General features: G+C 39.6%; 2 protein-coding genes across 3 annotated transcripts; both read left to right on the forward strand.

The window, feature by feature from the left end:
* The first annotated feature begins 2,941 nt into the window (after positions 1-2,941).
* On the forward strand, positions 2,942-12,170 carry LOC112177919 (brefeldin A-inhibited guanine nucleotide-exchange protein 2). Of its 2 annotated transcripts, XM_040515300.1 has the most exons (12): positions 2,942-4,307; positions 5,455-5,772; positions 5,970-6,315; positions 6,393-6,815; positions 6,903-7,192; positions 7,420-7,693; positions 8,265-8,764; positions 8,851-9,172; positions 9,303-9,684; positions 9,808-10,484; positions 10,993-11,608; positions 11,999-12,170. In XM_040515300.1, the coding sequence occupies exons 1-11, from the start codon at positions 3,130-3,132 to the stop codon at positions 11,602-11,604; spliced, it is 5,322 nt and encodes a 1,773-aa protein (XP_040371234.1). In that variant the 5' UTR covers positions 2,942-3,129; the 3' UTR covers positions 11,605-11,608; positions 11,999-12,170. The 2 variants fall into 2 exon arrangements, with proteins under 2 accessions (XP_040371234.1, XP_024171928.1); XM_024316160.2 differs by lacking the exon at positions 11,999-12,170 and having other exon boundaries at positions 10,993-11,890.
* A 234-nt stretch (positions 12,171-12,404) lies between these two features.
* On the forward strand, positions 12,405-13,898 carry LOC112182742 (probable calcium-binding protein CML23). The gene has a single exon (XM_024321281.2). It carries the CDS (start codon positions 12,780-12,782, stop codon positions 13,356-13,358), a length of 579 nt encoding a protein of 192 aa, XP_024177049.1. The 5' UTR covers positions 12,405-12,779; the 3' UTR covers positions 13,359-13,898.
* Positions 13,899-14,435: the final 537 nt, after the last annotated feature.

Below are 14,435 nucleotides of genomic sequence, written 5' to 3' on the forward strand. Positions count from 1 at the left end.
GTATATCATATCATCCAAATCATATCATTTCACCGTAATTGAAGAATAAATTGCATAGGAGAATGTACAATCCCTACTTTCGGAATCCCTATGTTAAATTCCTACTTTCAAAATAAAGATCCTCCTTTACAGTACATTAGAAGTTAGATATCATGTTAATGATCTCAGTTTTCACTTTCTCCAAGCTGCATCAAGAGGCATGATTCACTCAATTGTGTGCTTCCTCTTCAGAATCACTCAATAGGTTGAATCTTGGTTTGCCATTTTGCACGCAAACAAAACCAAAATCATTATCTTAGACTTTCAAAATCGAAGTTTCTAACATTATTAACCCCCAATAAAGACATTATTGGGGGGGAGGGGGGCAATAATCTGTCTACTGCCCCCCAATAAACCACCCAAAAATCACATGTTTCTATCATTCACAGATTATTGTACTATAATAAACTCAAAACAACAAAAGACATTTCAAGGCTCTAATTTTAGTGATTAATTAACCACACTTAAGAAATTATTAGGGGCCAATAATTTGTCTATTTCCCCCCAATAGACCACCAAGAAAACACTCCATTTTCAATCAATAACAGATTAGTGTACTTAAATACATAGTGCGGTGATTATTGACCCCCAATAGGTACATTATTAGGGGCAATAATGTTTTTTTTTAGTGTTTCGACTCCACAATAGGCTTTCAATGAGTCTCCATTTTCACTCAATTAACAGTTTATAATAAAAAAAATAAAAAAAGAAGCAAAACAAATTGAGAATGTGAGTGTGTGCAGAGAGAGAGAGAGAGAGAGAGAGGAGAAAACTACAGATCTTACCTCTGACGACGGCGACAGAGAGAAGCTCCTCTTAGAGAGTAGACAAAAAGGAACCTGGCGTCGCCACTGCCGTGACCTCCGATTTGTGCATCGACGACTGTGTCAGAGTCTTTGTTTGAGTCGAAACCGTGCTGCACGACGACGGATCGAGAGCCTTGATGTCGGACCGATTTGAGTGTCAACGACGACGTGATTCTGATGGCCTCGGATTGGGCCTCGACGACGGTGCTGAAGGGGGAGGAGGGAGGGAGGGAAAGAGAGAGAGTCTGGGAGGAGAGAGAGTGAGAGAGGAGAGAGATCGATGAGTTTCAGTTTAATTGATGGGCAAAACTGTCATTAAATGTTAAATTGGGTGAATGAGGTTAAAATTTTAGTGGAGTAAATGAGCAATTTTTTGGCTAAAATTGGGTAAGTGGTCATGGCCCCATTATTTTATTACATTATTTACAAACTTTTTAACAACTTTCCTTGGAATAAAAAATTGTTGGAAAATCTTATTTCCATTCTCATGGGAAAGATAAAGGAATTACTTTCATTTCCGTGAACCAAACGAGGCCAACCACAAAAGCTACTTTAAAGTTTTTATGGCGAAAGAGAAGGAGAAATGACTCTCTCTTTTGCCCAGCATAAGAACAATGACTCCACTTTCAAAAGCCAATGAGGTTGTAAAGGAGTTGGCCCCCTCATCTAATTCCTGGATGGGACTCGTTTATCACCACTCACTAAATGACGCTGAAAAATGTTGCAGATTAGCCAACGAACCATGAAGAGCACACTTAGAAATATGAGAAGTGAACTAGGTCTATGTATTCACCTAAGCATGACCAAAATCAATTGAAGTCAGCCTCTTTTCAAAAAAAAAAAAATTGAAGTCAGCCTCGTAGCAGCAACAATAAGGCGTTTGAAAACGTCAACCTCAGGAGGCAAATGAATGAGTGAAAGGAGCCAACAATTTTGAATTTTTGTCCATATTCATAGAAAAGCCGAACCCCCTTCAACTCCCTTCATGACTTATTTGGATTGTGAATTCAGCAAAATCATATCTAATCATAATCGCAACCTTTCCTATGTTGAGGGCCTTCTTATCCAAACCCAAAAAATCACCCAATGTGGATCCAATGAATCCAATGATTTCACTCTCTTCATTTGCAGGAGGTAGTTTACAGATCTAAACCCAAAACTTTCGAGATTGCATTGGAACTCAAGCAATAGGAGAGACACCATCATATAGTAGTGTTCACTCGATCACCAAGTGTAAATTTTATATTCACACATAATTGAATTTAATTTAAAGGGTTGAGATTAATATATTTAAAAAACATTTTTCTAATTTCAACTCCTAATATTAAATCTAAATGTGAGTGACCACAAAATTTTTGATCACTGATGACCGTATGAAAATGGTGTCTTGACAAAGTTCCAAGATCCACTACATTATTCATTCTTCTTATCGCCCTTATCTCTGAAAGAAAACAATAAACGATCGTCAGACTTTCATGTGAAATTTTTTTTTTTTCAATATCCCAAAACACCGTAGGTAATATCCTCATGAGATTTGTTATATCATCAATCTTTGCTCTTTCTCTTAAACTGACAAATTCACACACGTGGCACCCAAATGCATACCTCAACCTCAACTGTCACTATCAGTGGGAGGATCATGCTTCTAAGGATGATAACAAAATGGTTAGGTCATTGTAAATATTGGAAAATGACATCTTGGGTCAATTTTCAGTTCCTATTATTTATATTTATATTTTTGACAGTTTTATTTTTATTTTTATTTTTTTTGAGAATATATTTTTTGACAGCTTTTGTTAAAACTATTTGATCCTATTGGGTCATTTCCTAATTGGACCTTCAAAATATTCAAATTTTCTTCCATTTTCAAAAAGGACGACATTTTTTTATATTATTTCCTCAGATTGAAGATATTGAATTCGGAGAGCTCCTCGTAGAATAATAGCATTTGAAAAACAGAGCGATCCACCCGCATCAATAATACCCAAAACACCCGCCAAATTCAACCAACCCCACATCTACCCAAGGGCATTTCCGTCATTACATCTTCAATTCTTTGGACCTCCCACCACTCCAATTGAGAAAACTCGGATCTAAATCTCGAAACGGAGATCAGTCTCAGTCTTATTAGCCCTCTCTGTCTCTCTCTGTCTCTCTCTCTATGCCACTGAGTCAACTCACCGAGCGACACCGATTCCCAATTCGCGCCACGGAGTCCGGCAATCGGAAATCCTAAGCCATTTCGGCAGATCCGGCTCCACTCGACTCGTAGCCACCGCCGGGAATGGCTTCTTCGGAAGCCGATTCCCGTCTCCGACAGGTCGTTTCTCCAGCCCTAGAGAAGATCATCAAGAACGCCTCCTGGCGCAAGCACGCCAAGCTCGCCAACGAATGCAAGGCCGTCATCGAGCGCCTCTCCAACCCGGACAAGGCGGCCCAGCCCACCGGCCCGGATTCCGAACCCGACGCCTCCGAGCCCGGCCCGCTCCACGACGGAGGCTCCGGTGAGTACTCCCTCGCCGACGCCGAGTCGATTCTCAGCCCTCTCATCGGCGCCGCAGCATCGGGAGTGCTGAAGATCGCCGATCCCGCCGTCGATTGCATCCAGAAGCTCATCGCGCATGGCTACCTGCGCGGCGAGGCCGACGCCTCCGGTGGCGCCGAGGCCAAGTTGCTGACGAAATTGATCGAGTCCGTTTGTAAATGCCACGATTTGGGGGACGATCAGATGGAGCTGCTGGTGCTGAAGACGCTGCTGTCAGCAGTGACGTCGATTTCGCTGCGGATTCACGGCGATTGCTTGCTTCAGATAGTGAGGACTTGCTACGATATCTATTTGGGGAGTAAGAATATAGTGAATCAGACGACGGCAAAGGCCTCGCTGATCCAGATGCTGGTGATTGTGTTCCGGCGAATGGAGGCGGACTCTTCTACGGTGCCGATTAATCCCATTGTGGTGGCGGAATTGATGGATCCCATTGAGAAATCTGATGCTGATGGCTCCATGACTATGTTCGTACAGGGGTTTATTACCAAAATTATGTCTGACATTGATGGGGTGTTGAATCCGACGACGCCTACTAAGCTTTCCGGGCATGATGGGGCGTTCGAGACCACCACGGTGGAGACCACGAATCCGGCGGACTTGCTGGACTCGACTGATAAGGATATGTTGGATGCCAAGTACTGGGAAATTAGTATGTACAAGACGGCATTGGAGGGCCGAAAGGGAGAGCTGGCAGATGGGGAAGTAGAGAGAGATGAAGATTTGGAGGTTCAGATTGGTAATAAGTTGCGCAGAGATGCTTTTTTGGTGTTTAGAGCTCTTTGTAAGCTGTCTATGAAGACCCCGCCCAAGGAGGCATTGGCGGATCCGGAGTTGATGAAGGGAAAGATTGTGGCTTTGGAGCTTTTGAAGATTTTGTTGGAGAATGCCGGTGCTGTGTTTAGGACCAGCGACAGGTACTTCTCACATTAAAATGGTTATCTTGGATGCTGCCACTTTGTGTTCACTGTTTATCTATTTTGAGTACCTATTCTGATTAAGCTGATTGGGTACCACCTGGTTGCTTGCGCTGCACTCAATGCAACTTCGTTACTTTACTTGTTTGGGGGAATAGAGATGGTGCATGGGGATTTGACTTCATAAGGAGTTTAAAAGAGAGCTGTGGCATTGTTATGAATTAGAAATATTGCTAGAAATTTAGATAGACTTAATGTTTTAGGGATATGATAATTTGGCAAATCTTCTCCTTTTGATCTTCAGTATAACACTATGTATTTAAGTGATAGTTGGCATGACAGTAGAAAATTAGACCACAGGGAGATAATGAGAGAATCACTTGTTATCAATTTGAAGGGATAAGGGCTGGTGGATAGATATCTGGTGCGTTCTTAGTTAAGAATGGTTTGTATTTATTTATTATTATTGTTATTTTTTTAATGAGAAGTTAGGATTGGTAGCACCTAATCAATTGATTGTTTTACCTATGCTGATGTTTGAAAGTCATAGCGCAAGTGATGTCCTCGAAAGTTTGGTGCCTGGAAATGCTTTCCATTATAGTGTCTGACAAGTGATAGCACCTAATCAATTGATTGGTTTACATGTTTGATGGTTATTGGATCAAGCATGTCCCAAGGCTTGCTGATCCATAATGCATTAATGCAGATATGCCCCTTTTACTACAGAGCAAGTTAATTGGTATATCTCTGGAGGTATTAGAGTGATCTACAGATTAGAGTCTCTAGGAACATCTGTTGAAGGGAATATTGCATGGTTTGTCCCTTGAATTTGCTAGTTGGTAGATCATGATAAGTCTTCTGAATTCTGACATTGCAATCCATTACATTTGCTCTCTTCAGTGATTTTGGTTTGCACTGGTGTGCATTTGCATAGTTCAGAAGTTTATGATTTACACAAATTTCCGTCTTGTTACCCCTCTCCTCCTCCACTCCCCTTTCTGTTCAATTAGATTTGCACTTCTTATCGTTGGATGCAGTGAAATGACTAATATGTTATGTACTTGTTTTCAGCATATTTCTGAATTTAGCTTGTTTTCTCCTACCCTGAGGTCTCTAAAGATTTTTTTTTATTTTTTATATGGAACAGGTTTTTAGGTGCAATTAAGCAATACTTATGTCTGTCATTGTTAAAGAACAGCGCGTCAACTCTTATGATAGTTTTTCAGCTATCTTGTTCCATCTTCATTAGTCTGGTGTCAAGATTTAGAGCTGGATTGAAAGCAGAGATTGGAGTATTCTTTCCTATGATTGTTCTCAGAGTTTTAGAGAATGTTGCACAACCTAATTTTCAGCAGAAGATGATAGTGCTTCGGTTTCTTGAGAAGCTCTGTGTTGATTCCCAGATCTTGGTCGACATATTTATCAATTATGATTGCGATGTCAATTCATCAAACATATTTGAGAGGTATGCCATGTTCTTTCGTATGAAATCCACTCCCTGATATACAATACCTACAATTTTCAAAGCACTGAATAGTGATATATCCTATTTAGTAACAGATGTACCTGCATTTTTTCCCACACCTTTATATTATACATTTGGTCTTTTGTTAACAAATTTGTGTTTTCCTTCTCCTGTTCCGTTGGTCCTGATATTGCCAGGATGGTAAATGGCCTTCTCAAAACTGCCCAAGGTGTCCCTCCTGGTGTTGCCACCACGTTATTACCTCCTCAAGAGGCAAATATGAAACTTGAAGCCATGAGGTGTTTAGTTGCTATTCTGAGGTCAATCGGGGACTGGATGAACAAACAATTGCGCATTCCAGATCCTCATTCTACCAAGAAATCTGAAGTAAATGAGAATAGTTCTGAACCAGGAGCTCTTCCCATGGCAAATGGGAATGGCGAGGAGTCTGTTGAAGGATCAGATTCTCATTCTGAAGCCTCCAGTGAAGCTTCTGATGCTTTGACAATCGAGCAACGCCGAGCTTACAAGCTGGAACTTCAGGTAAGACAATTTTTTGGAATGCTATCAGATCTCTGTTCTGCCATGGCACTTAAAATCTAATGTATGTTTTATGGCAGGAAGGTATATCTCTTTTCAATCGGAAACCTAAGAAAGGAATTGAGTTTCTTATCAATGCAAATAAGGTGGGCAATTCACCCGAGGAGATAGCTGCTTTTCTAAAAAATGCATCTGGTTTGAACAAGACTTTGATTGGAGACTACCTTGGAGAAAGAGAAGACTTATCGCTAAAAGTAATGCATGCTTATGTGGATTCCTTTGATTTTCAAGACTTGGAGTTTGATGAGGCAATCAGGTCCTTTCTTCAAGGTTTTAGGTTGCCTGGTGAGGCACAGAAGATTGACAGAATAATGGAAAAGTTTGCTGAGCGCTATTGCAAGTGCAATCCAAAGGCTTTTACTAGTGCTGATACAGCCTATGTCCTTGCTTACTCCGTGATACTGCTCAATACTGATGCTCATAACCCGATGGTGAAGAGCAAGGTGAGATAACATGTACCTGATTTAATTAGATTATTGAAACAGATTTGTAATTGATGTTCAACTCCCTCTGGTCATTAAAACATGCAGATGTCAGCTGATGATTTTATAAGAAACAATCGTGGCATAGATGATGGAAAAGATCTACCTGAGCAGTACTTGAGGTCATTGTATGAACGAATATCAAGAAAGGAAATAAAAATGAAAGAATATGATTTGGCTCCTCAGCAGATACAGTCGGTGAACCCTAACCGTCTTTTGGGCTTGGATAGTATCTTGAATATTGTGATCCGTAAACGGGGGGATAGTCAATTGGAAACCAGTGATGATCTTATCAAGCATATGCAAGAGCAATTCCAAGAAAAAGCTCGGAAATCTGAGTAAGAATAACTAGCCTCATGCGCTCATAAAGTTGCCTTAGCAATCAACTTTGGTAGTATATGCAACTGCACTGAAATTCTACCAGAGTCTTGGTTTCTTTAATAAGAATTTTGCGAGTCCAGAGTCCACTTTCATCTTGTGATGATTTTTTCTTCATATATTTTAGAGCAACCTACAGTATCTTTTAAATTCGAATCTCAGTATATAATTGCATGGCTGTTTGTAGGTCAGTTTACTATGCTGCAACAGATGTGGTAATTCTTAGATTCATGGTTGAAGTCTGCTGGGCTCCTATGCTGGCTGCCTTCAGTGTTCCACTTGACCAAACTGATGATGAAGTAGTTATTTCTCTGTGTCTTGAAGGGATTCGTTATGCTATCCATGTAACTGCCGCAATGTCCATGAAGACCCATAGAGATGCTTTTGTGACTTCACTGGCAAAGTTTACTTCCCTCCACTCTCCTGCTGATATCAAGCAGAAAAACATAGAAGCAATCAAGGTTGGTAATTGCTCTACTATGCCACAGTTGTTGCACTGGATATGAATAAGCTTAATGGTTGTACTAGTTGTTTTTCTGGAATTAATATGTTCACTTCAACAACAGCATAGACACCTCATGAGGCTCACATTATCTATGACCGACTCTTATCATTGATTGTTCTAACAGTCTGCTTGCTTTTGAGTAAAAACTTTACTCATTGAGTGAAATGATATCGTTAGTTGGCTAAAATTTTTGGTCTTGCTTGTTTTAGATCTGCCAGTTGTCTTATTATTAAGGAAGAAATGAAATATAGTAATTATGGACGGTAAGTTTAGTAACTGTAATGTGTAAGGTAAAACATAATTAAGTTTGGGTTAGGTGTAGTCAGTATGTTAATCATGTGCTATTAGCTACTAAGTTTGCAAACACATTATTTCATGACCTGCTTATGGCTTTTGTATGAGTAACTCCCATATGACTTATAGATATTTCCCTTTAGAACTTTCCCAATTCTGTAACTATTCAAATTTTTGAGCTTTGAGAAGGATCTATATGCATCTGATATTTCTTATTTGGCCATATTTTGTAGGCAATAGTGACAATTGCAGATGAAGATGGGAACTACCTGCAAGAAGCTTGGGAGCATATTTTGACATGTGTTTCCCGCTTTGAACATCTTCATCTCCTGGGAGAGGGTGCTCCTCCAGATGCTACTTTCTTTGCTTTTCCTCAGAATGAATCAGAAAAATCAAAGCAAGCCAAGTCAACTGTCCTTCCTGTTTTGAAAAAGAAGGGCCAAGGGAAGATGCAGTATGCTGCTGCTGCCGTGTTGAGAGGTTCATATGATAGTGCTGGTATTGGTGGGAATTCTTCTGGGATGGTCACATCAGAACAGATGAACAATTTGGTTTCTAACTTAAATATGTTAGAACAAGTTGGAGACATGAGCCGCATATTCACACGGAGTCAAAAGCTGAACAGTGAGGCAATTATAGATTTTGTTAAGGCTCTTTGCAAGGTCTCTATGGAGGAATTGCGATCTGCATCTGATCCTCGGGTTTTCAGCCTTACGAAGATGGTTGAGATTGCGTACGGCTCACCTTACTTCAAATCTTATTTGTGTGCTTCCATGACAAAATTATAGAGTTTGACTTAAATTGTCTTTTTTATTACAGGCATTATAACATGAACCGCATCAGGCTTGTGTGGTCTAGCATCTGGCATGTACTCTCTAATTTCTTCGTGACAATTGGCTGTTCTGAAAACCTGTCTATTGCAATTTTTGCTATGGATTCTCTACGCCAATTGTCAATGAAATTCTTGGAGCGAGAAGAGCTGGCTAATTATAATTTTCAGAATGAGTTTATGAAACCTTTTGTCATTGTTATGCGTAAAAGTAGTGCAGTTGAGATACGAGAATTAATCATCAGATGTGTCTCCCAAATGGTTTTATCTCGTGTGAATAGAGTCAAATCTGGATGGAAGAGCATGTTCATGGTACTGGAATATTCCCAACCTTTTCTTTTTATGAATACTTGCAATACTTGCATTCCTACAGTGGTTATTTACTTCATAAAGTTTATCTTCTTGCATAATATTTAATACATATTACTATGATTCTTTTCAGGTCTTCACTACGGCAGCTTATGATGACCACAAAAATATTGTACTCTTGGCCTTTGAAATAATTGAGAAGATTATTCGCGACTACTTTCCGTACATCACCGAGACTGAAACCACTACTTTTACTGATTGCGTAAATTGTCTAATTGCATTCACCAATAGTAGATTTAACAAAGACATTAGCCTCAATGCTATTGCTTTTCTTCGGTTCTGTGCAACAAAACTGGCTGATGGAGGTCTTAGTTCCTCATCAAGAAATAAGGACAAGGATGCATCTGGAAAAATATCTCCAACGTCACCTCAAGGATGGAAAGAAGGAAGACAAGATAATGGGGGAATGCCAGACAAGGATGACCATCTTTATTTCTGGTTCCCTTTATTGGCTGGTAAGGATGCTGCATGAATTGGCAGTTATAAATATAATTTGCAAAGCGTTTGGGGACTCTTAGCAGAGCTTTTTATTATTTCAGACTGGAAGAAGGTTTAATTTATTGTTATCTTCTCTGCAGGTTTGTCCGAACTTAGCTTTGATCCTAGGCCTGAAATCAGGAAGAGTGCCTTACAAGTGCTGTTTGAAACTCTACGTAACCATGGTCACCTTTTCTCTCTACCTTTGTGGGAAAAGGTGTTTGAATCAGTGCTATTTCCAATATTTGACTATGTGCGCCATGCTATTGATCCTTCTGGGGAAAGTTCACCAGAGCAAGGGATTGACAGTGAAACAGGCGAGCTTGATCAAGATGCCTGGATGTACGAGACATGCACATTGGCACTCCAATTAGTTGTTGATCTTTTTGTCAAGTTTTATGACACTGTCAATCCTCTTTTGAAGAAAGTTTTGGATCTTCTAGTCAGTTTTATTGGACGACCTCACCAAAGCCTAGCTGGCATAGGTATTGCTGCATTTGTGCGATTGATGAGCAATGCGGGGGATCTCTTTTCTGATGAGAAGTGGCTTGAAGTGGTTTCATCATTAAAAGAAGCTGCCAATTCAACTCTTCCTGATTTTTCTTTCATTCTTAACGGAGATAGCATCATGGGAATCCTAGACTCTTCTTCTAGTAGAGAAGATCATGGAGGGTCTGGGAGGCCTGATGATGATTCAGAGAGACTAAGGACAAACCATCTTTATGCTGGCTTGGCTGACGTTAAGTGCCGAGCTGCTGTTCAGCTATTATTGATTCAGGTACTTTCTGTTCCAATTACTGAATAGCTTTCTCTTATAAAATATGCCTATTAGATAAGCTTTGTCAGCATCTGGTTTATCTATGCTGCTTTTCTTTGTGCTTCTTGAAACCTAGGCAAAATGTTACTTGCCATGTTTTTAATTTCTTAAATGCTTTTAGTCCTAGTGAGTGGCATGGAAACATATTGTCAAATTGGAATCCACATTTTATGGAATTATTGCAATGAAAAATTTGAGATCTAGGAAACTTCACATCAACTATTAGTTAACAATTTTGTTAAAATTATTGTGACTTGCTTTTTTTCTTCCTAATGTCTAAAACTAGAAAATATAAAGATACAAGAGTATGACGATAATGCTAGCTTAGACTGCATATATCTATGTCTGGGCGGTGTATAAAATATGCATGTTTTAATAATTTGTGGTATTACATCAAAGATATTACAGTCTGCATGTTATCATATCATTAAAGTTTCCTGATGGTTCCATGATTCATTAAAATTTACAGGCAGTGATGGAGATTTATACCATGTATCGTTCTCACCTTTCATCGAATAACACATTAATCCTCTTCAATGCTCTGCATGATTTGGCATCCCATGCTCACAAAGTCAACACTGATACCACTTTACGGGCAAGGCTACAAGAGTTTGGCTCCATGACGCAAATGCAAGACCCTCCACTGTTACGTATTGAGAACGAATCTTACCAAATCTGCCTTACATTCTTACAGAATCTTGTAGAGGACAGGCCTCCAAGTTATGATGAGGTGGAGGTAGAGTCCCACATTGTGGACCTTTGCAAGGAGGTTTTACAGTTCTATATTGAAGCCGCTAGCTCTGGGAAGATATCTGAATCATCTAATGGGCAGCAGCACCATTGGCTGATCCCTCTAGGTTCTGGGCGACGGAGAGAATTGGCTGCACGCGCACCGCTTATTGTGGCGACTCTCCAGGCCATCTGTTGCTTGGGAGACACTTCATTTGAAAATAACTTGTCTCATTTCTTCCCGCTGCTTGCAACCTTGATAACTTGTGAACATGGGTCCGATGAGGTCCAGGCTGCCCTTAGTGACATGCTCAGCTCATCTGTGGGTCCTGTTTTGCTTCGATCATGTTGAGCAGGTGAGATAGGGACCATGAAATTTGAGATGTATGATAATTTGTGCCCCAATTCTTTTAGTTTCGTCTTTATTATTATTTTTTTCATTTTCGGAAATATAGTTTGATAGTGTATGAAGAGTTAGCAGTGTTTTGGATTGGTTGGCTAATGCTTTGAAACCTTCTGTAGCCTATTTGAGAGTATTAGCTCCCATAGAATTTATACATCTCTTCAAGAGTTCTGATGTTGTATGCTAGTCACATTTTTTTACCATCTTTGGATAAATGAAATTGTTCTTATGGAAAGTGGCCTTCTCTGCTGTGAATACACTCTTTCTTCATATTCATTTCTGGCTGGTTTTCAAAGGGTAGTGCCTACACATTGCTTATGGTTATGGATGTCTGTTGCTACAGGTATAGTTGGTGGTTCTGGATATTTGAAGCGCTTTTCAGCTGATCATGCTAGATGGTACAAAGTTGTTTTTCTATGTAAAACTATTTATCGAATCACCCTTGATATTAAGTTCATGGGTGGGTGACCATCAATTCTTTATCACCAAGTTACTGAGAGGACATTTTTCTACCCTATAGTCGGTCATTCTTAGAAGCAACACATTCTGCTTATTTGAGAATCACATTCCGCTTATGAACTATATAACAAGTTGAGGTAGTAGCTCTTCCTCGCCCCATAAACTCTAGCAAGGCACCCATAACTCTATTAAGGTGAAATTAAATCCTGAACTAGGCCAACGATCTTGGTATGTGAAATATAAACAGCACCTTGAATAACTCGACAAAACATAGGGTATGGACATAATGGTCGGCATAAAAGAAAAACAACACCAGAAGTCAAAAAATCCTCAAATTACGGAGACAACAAGAGCTTAGCTAGTAGCAACTAGCTCAAAGCTAAAAACAGAAAGCTTTGAGAGTGATGTATATATAATGATATACTTCTCGAATCATTAACTCAGCTGGCATCCACCAAACATGACCCGATCAACCACACCCTCTAGAAAGGACTTCGTCCCAACTCCCTAGAGATAGATATATAGATATATCCCTCTCCTATATTTCAATCATTTATACACACTATTCGAACCCATGCACATCGACCACTCTGCTCGAGTTGGAGTTTCATAACTGTAGTGGTTAAAAAATTTGTCTTTGATCTCGTTACTTGGAAGTTTTTAGGATGAGTTATTTTAGAAGTTGCTTGACCGCTCTCCGGCGGAGCACGTCTAGTGGATGCAAGAGCTTCCGAAAGAAGAGAAAAATGTCTTCCAACTCTGATGCACCGTCGACTACTGCATCGTCGTTTGCGGCCATGGAAGTGTCAAATCAGTTCAAGCTAGTGTTTGAGGTGATAGACGCAAACGGGGACGGGAAGATATCTCCGGTGGAGCTCAGTGAAGTTCTCTGCTGCCTCGGGTACAAGAACAAGTCCGCGGCGGTGAAAGAAGCCGAAGGAATGGTGAGAGAGATGGACTGCAATGGAGACGGGTTCATTGACTTGGATGAGTTCATGAATGCTGTGAATGTTAATGATACGAAGAGTAATGGCTGTGATGATCTCATGGATGCTTTTCTCATATTTGATACTGATAAGAACGGAAAGATTTCAGCCAAGGAGTTGAGGAGGGTGCTAGTTAGCCTTGGATGTGAAAAAAGCAGTCTCAAAGAGTGTAAGCAAATGATCAAAGGGGTTGATAAGAATGGAGATGGGGTGGTGGATTTTGAAGAATTTAGGTTGATGATGACAAAAAATGTTTAAGTCGATCAAAGATCATGTTGAACTTTTAGGTTTTTCTTCATCAGTTCTACTTTGCAATCATGTATTTGCAATAGTTTGTATGAAGAAAAAAGGGTTGATTGATTGTGTTAGAGATGTCTTAAAGTTTAGAAGAAACTTTGGAATATACCGCCACTAACAATGTAGTCTCGCTTTCTCCCTTTTTCACTCATTGATTTCTTGGATTCGTCTCTTTCTTGTTTGACAGAATTGTCCAAATGGGTCCTCAATGTTTTGTCCAAACACCAGGGATTAGTTCTGATCGGATAGGTTTCTTCTTATCTTGTGTGATGTTTGCAAGAAAAGAAACAAAAATGCGATATATGTGGCAGTCTTATTCTCATGATAAGGAACACATGGAAGGCTGTGGGAGTCCATTCGCATGGCACTTCAAACTATAAGCATACATGGCTTCAATTAATTACCATGTCATCCACAGTTTGTTTGGATCTGTTCGAGGGGGTGGACTCGGTGTGATCGGTTTGAGGGGTGAGTTTTAGACTGAATGAAAAAATTGCTCCAACATCCCTAATGATTATCCAATTTTCGAGAGAAAAACTACACGGTATTTTCTAGTGTTGATGTAGTCAAGTAAGTGAGGTTTAAGATTTGTGGTTTCAAGTCTTCAATTTTAGGTGTCATCTCTTATATTTTTATTTTTAATTTCATATATTATATTTTGCCAAATCATTTTATTCTTTTATTTTTTCTTTTAGATTTTAGGGATAAATCAATGACATTAATAAATTTAATTAGGTGGCGAAAAAATATTGCATGTTAATAGCAAACATAGTGTTATAAATGAGTTTTTCATTGCACGATTAGTATCCTCACTCAACTTCATCAGGTGTTGTTACAGTAATGCTAATCAATTATTGGAATGTTTTTAAAGCTTTGACTAATTAAGGTAGCAATCACATTTGTGAACAATATAAACTCCGAAGAGATCCCAACCAGCAATAGACTCGCAAAAAATGTCCAAACCCTAGATAATTACCAATCTCTTGATCAAGAGTTGACATTGTCATGGCTCCTTCTCAGATATGCCAATCTAGTAAG

Source organism: Rosa chinensis, chromosome 1, assembly GCF_002994745.2.
Source record: "Rosa chinensis cultivar Old Blush chromosome 1, RchiOBHm-V2, whole genome shotgun sequence".
NCBI lineage: Eukaryota > Viridiplantae > Streptophyta > Magnoliopsida > Rosales > Rosaceae > Rosa > Rosa chinensis.

Bases quoted from the DNA above. Each gene is read 5' to 3' on its own strand.
- LOC112182742 (XM_024321281.2), top strand. From the start codon at position 12,780: ATGAGTTATTTTAGAAGTTGCTTGACCGCTCTCCGGCGGAGCACGTCT.
- LOC112177919 (XM_040515300.1), top strand. From the start codon at position 3,130: ATGGCTTCTTCGGAAGCCGATTCCCGTCTCCGACAGGTCGTTTCTCCA. The intron at 6,816-6,902 runs GTGAGATAACAT...TAAAACATGCAG, and splicing joins ACCCGATGGTGAAGAGCAAG to ATGTCAGCTGATGATTTTAT. The intron at 7,694-8,264 runs GTTGGTAATTGC...CATATTTTGTAG, and splicing joins AAAACATAGAAGCAATCAAG to GCAATAGTGACAATTGCAGA.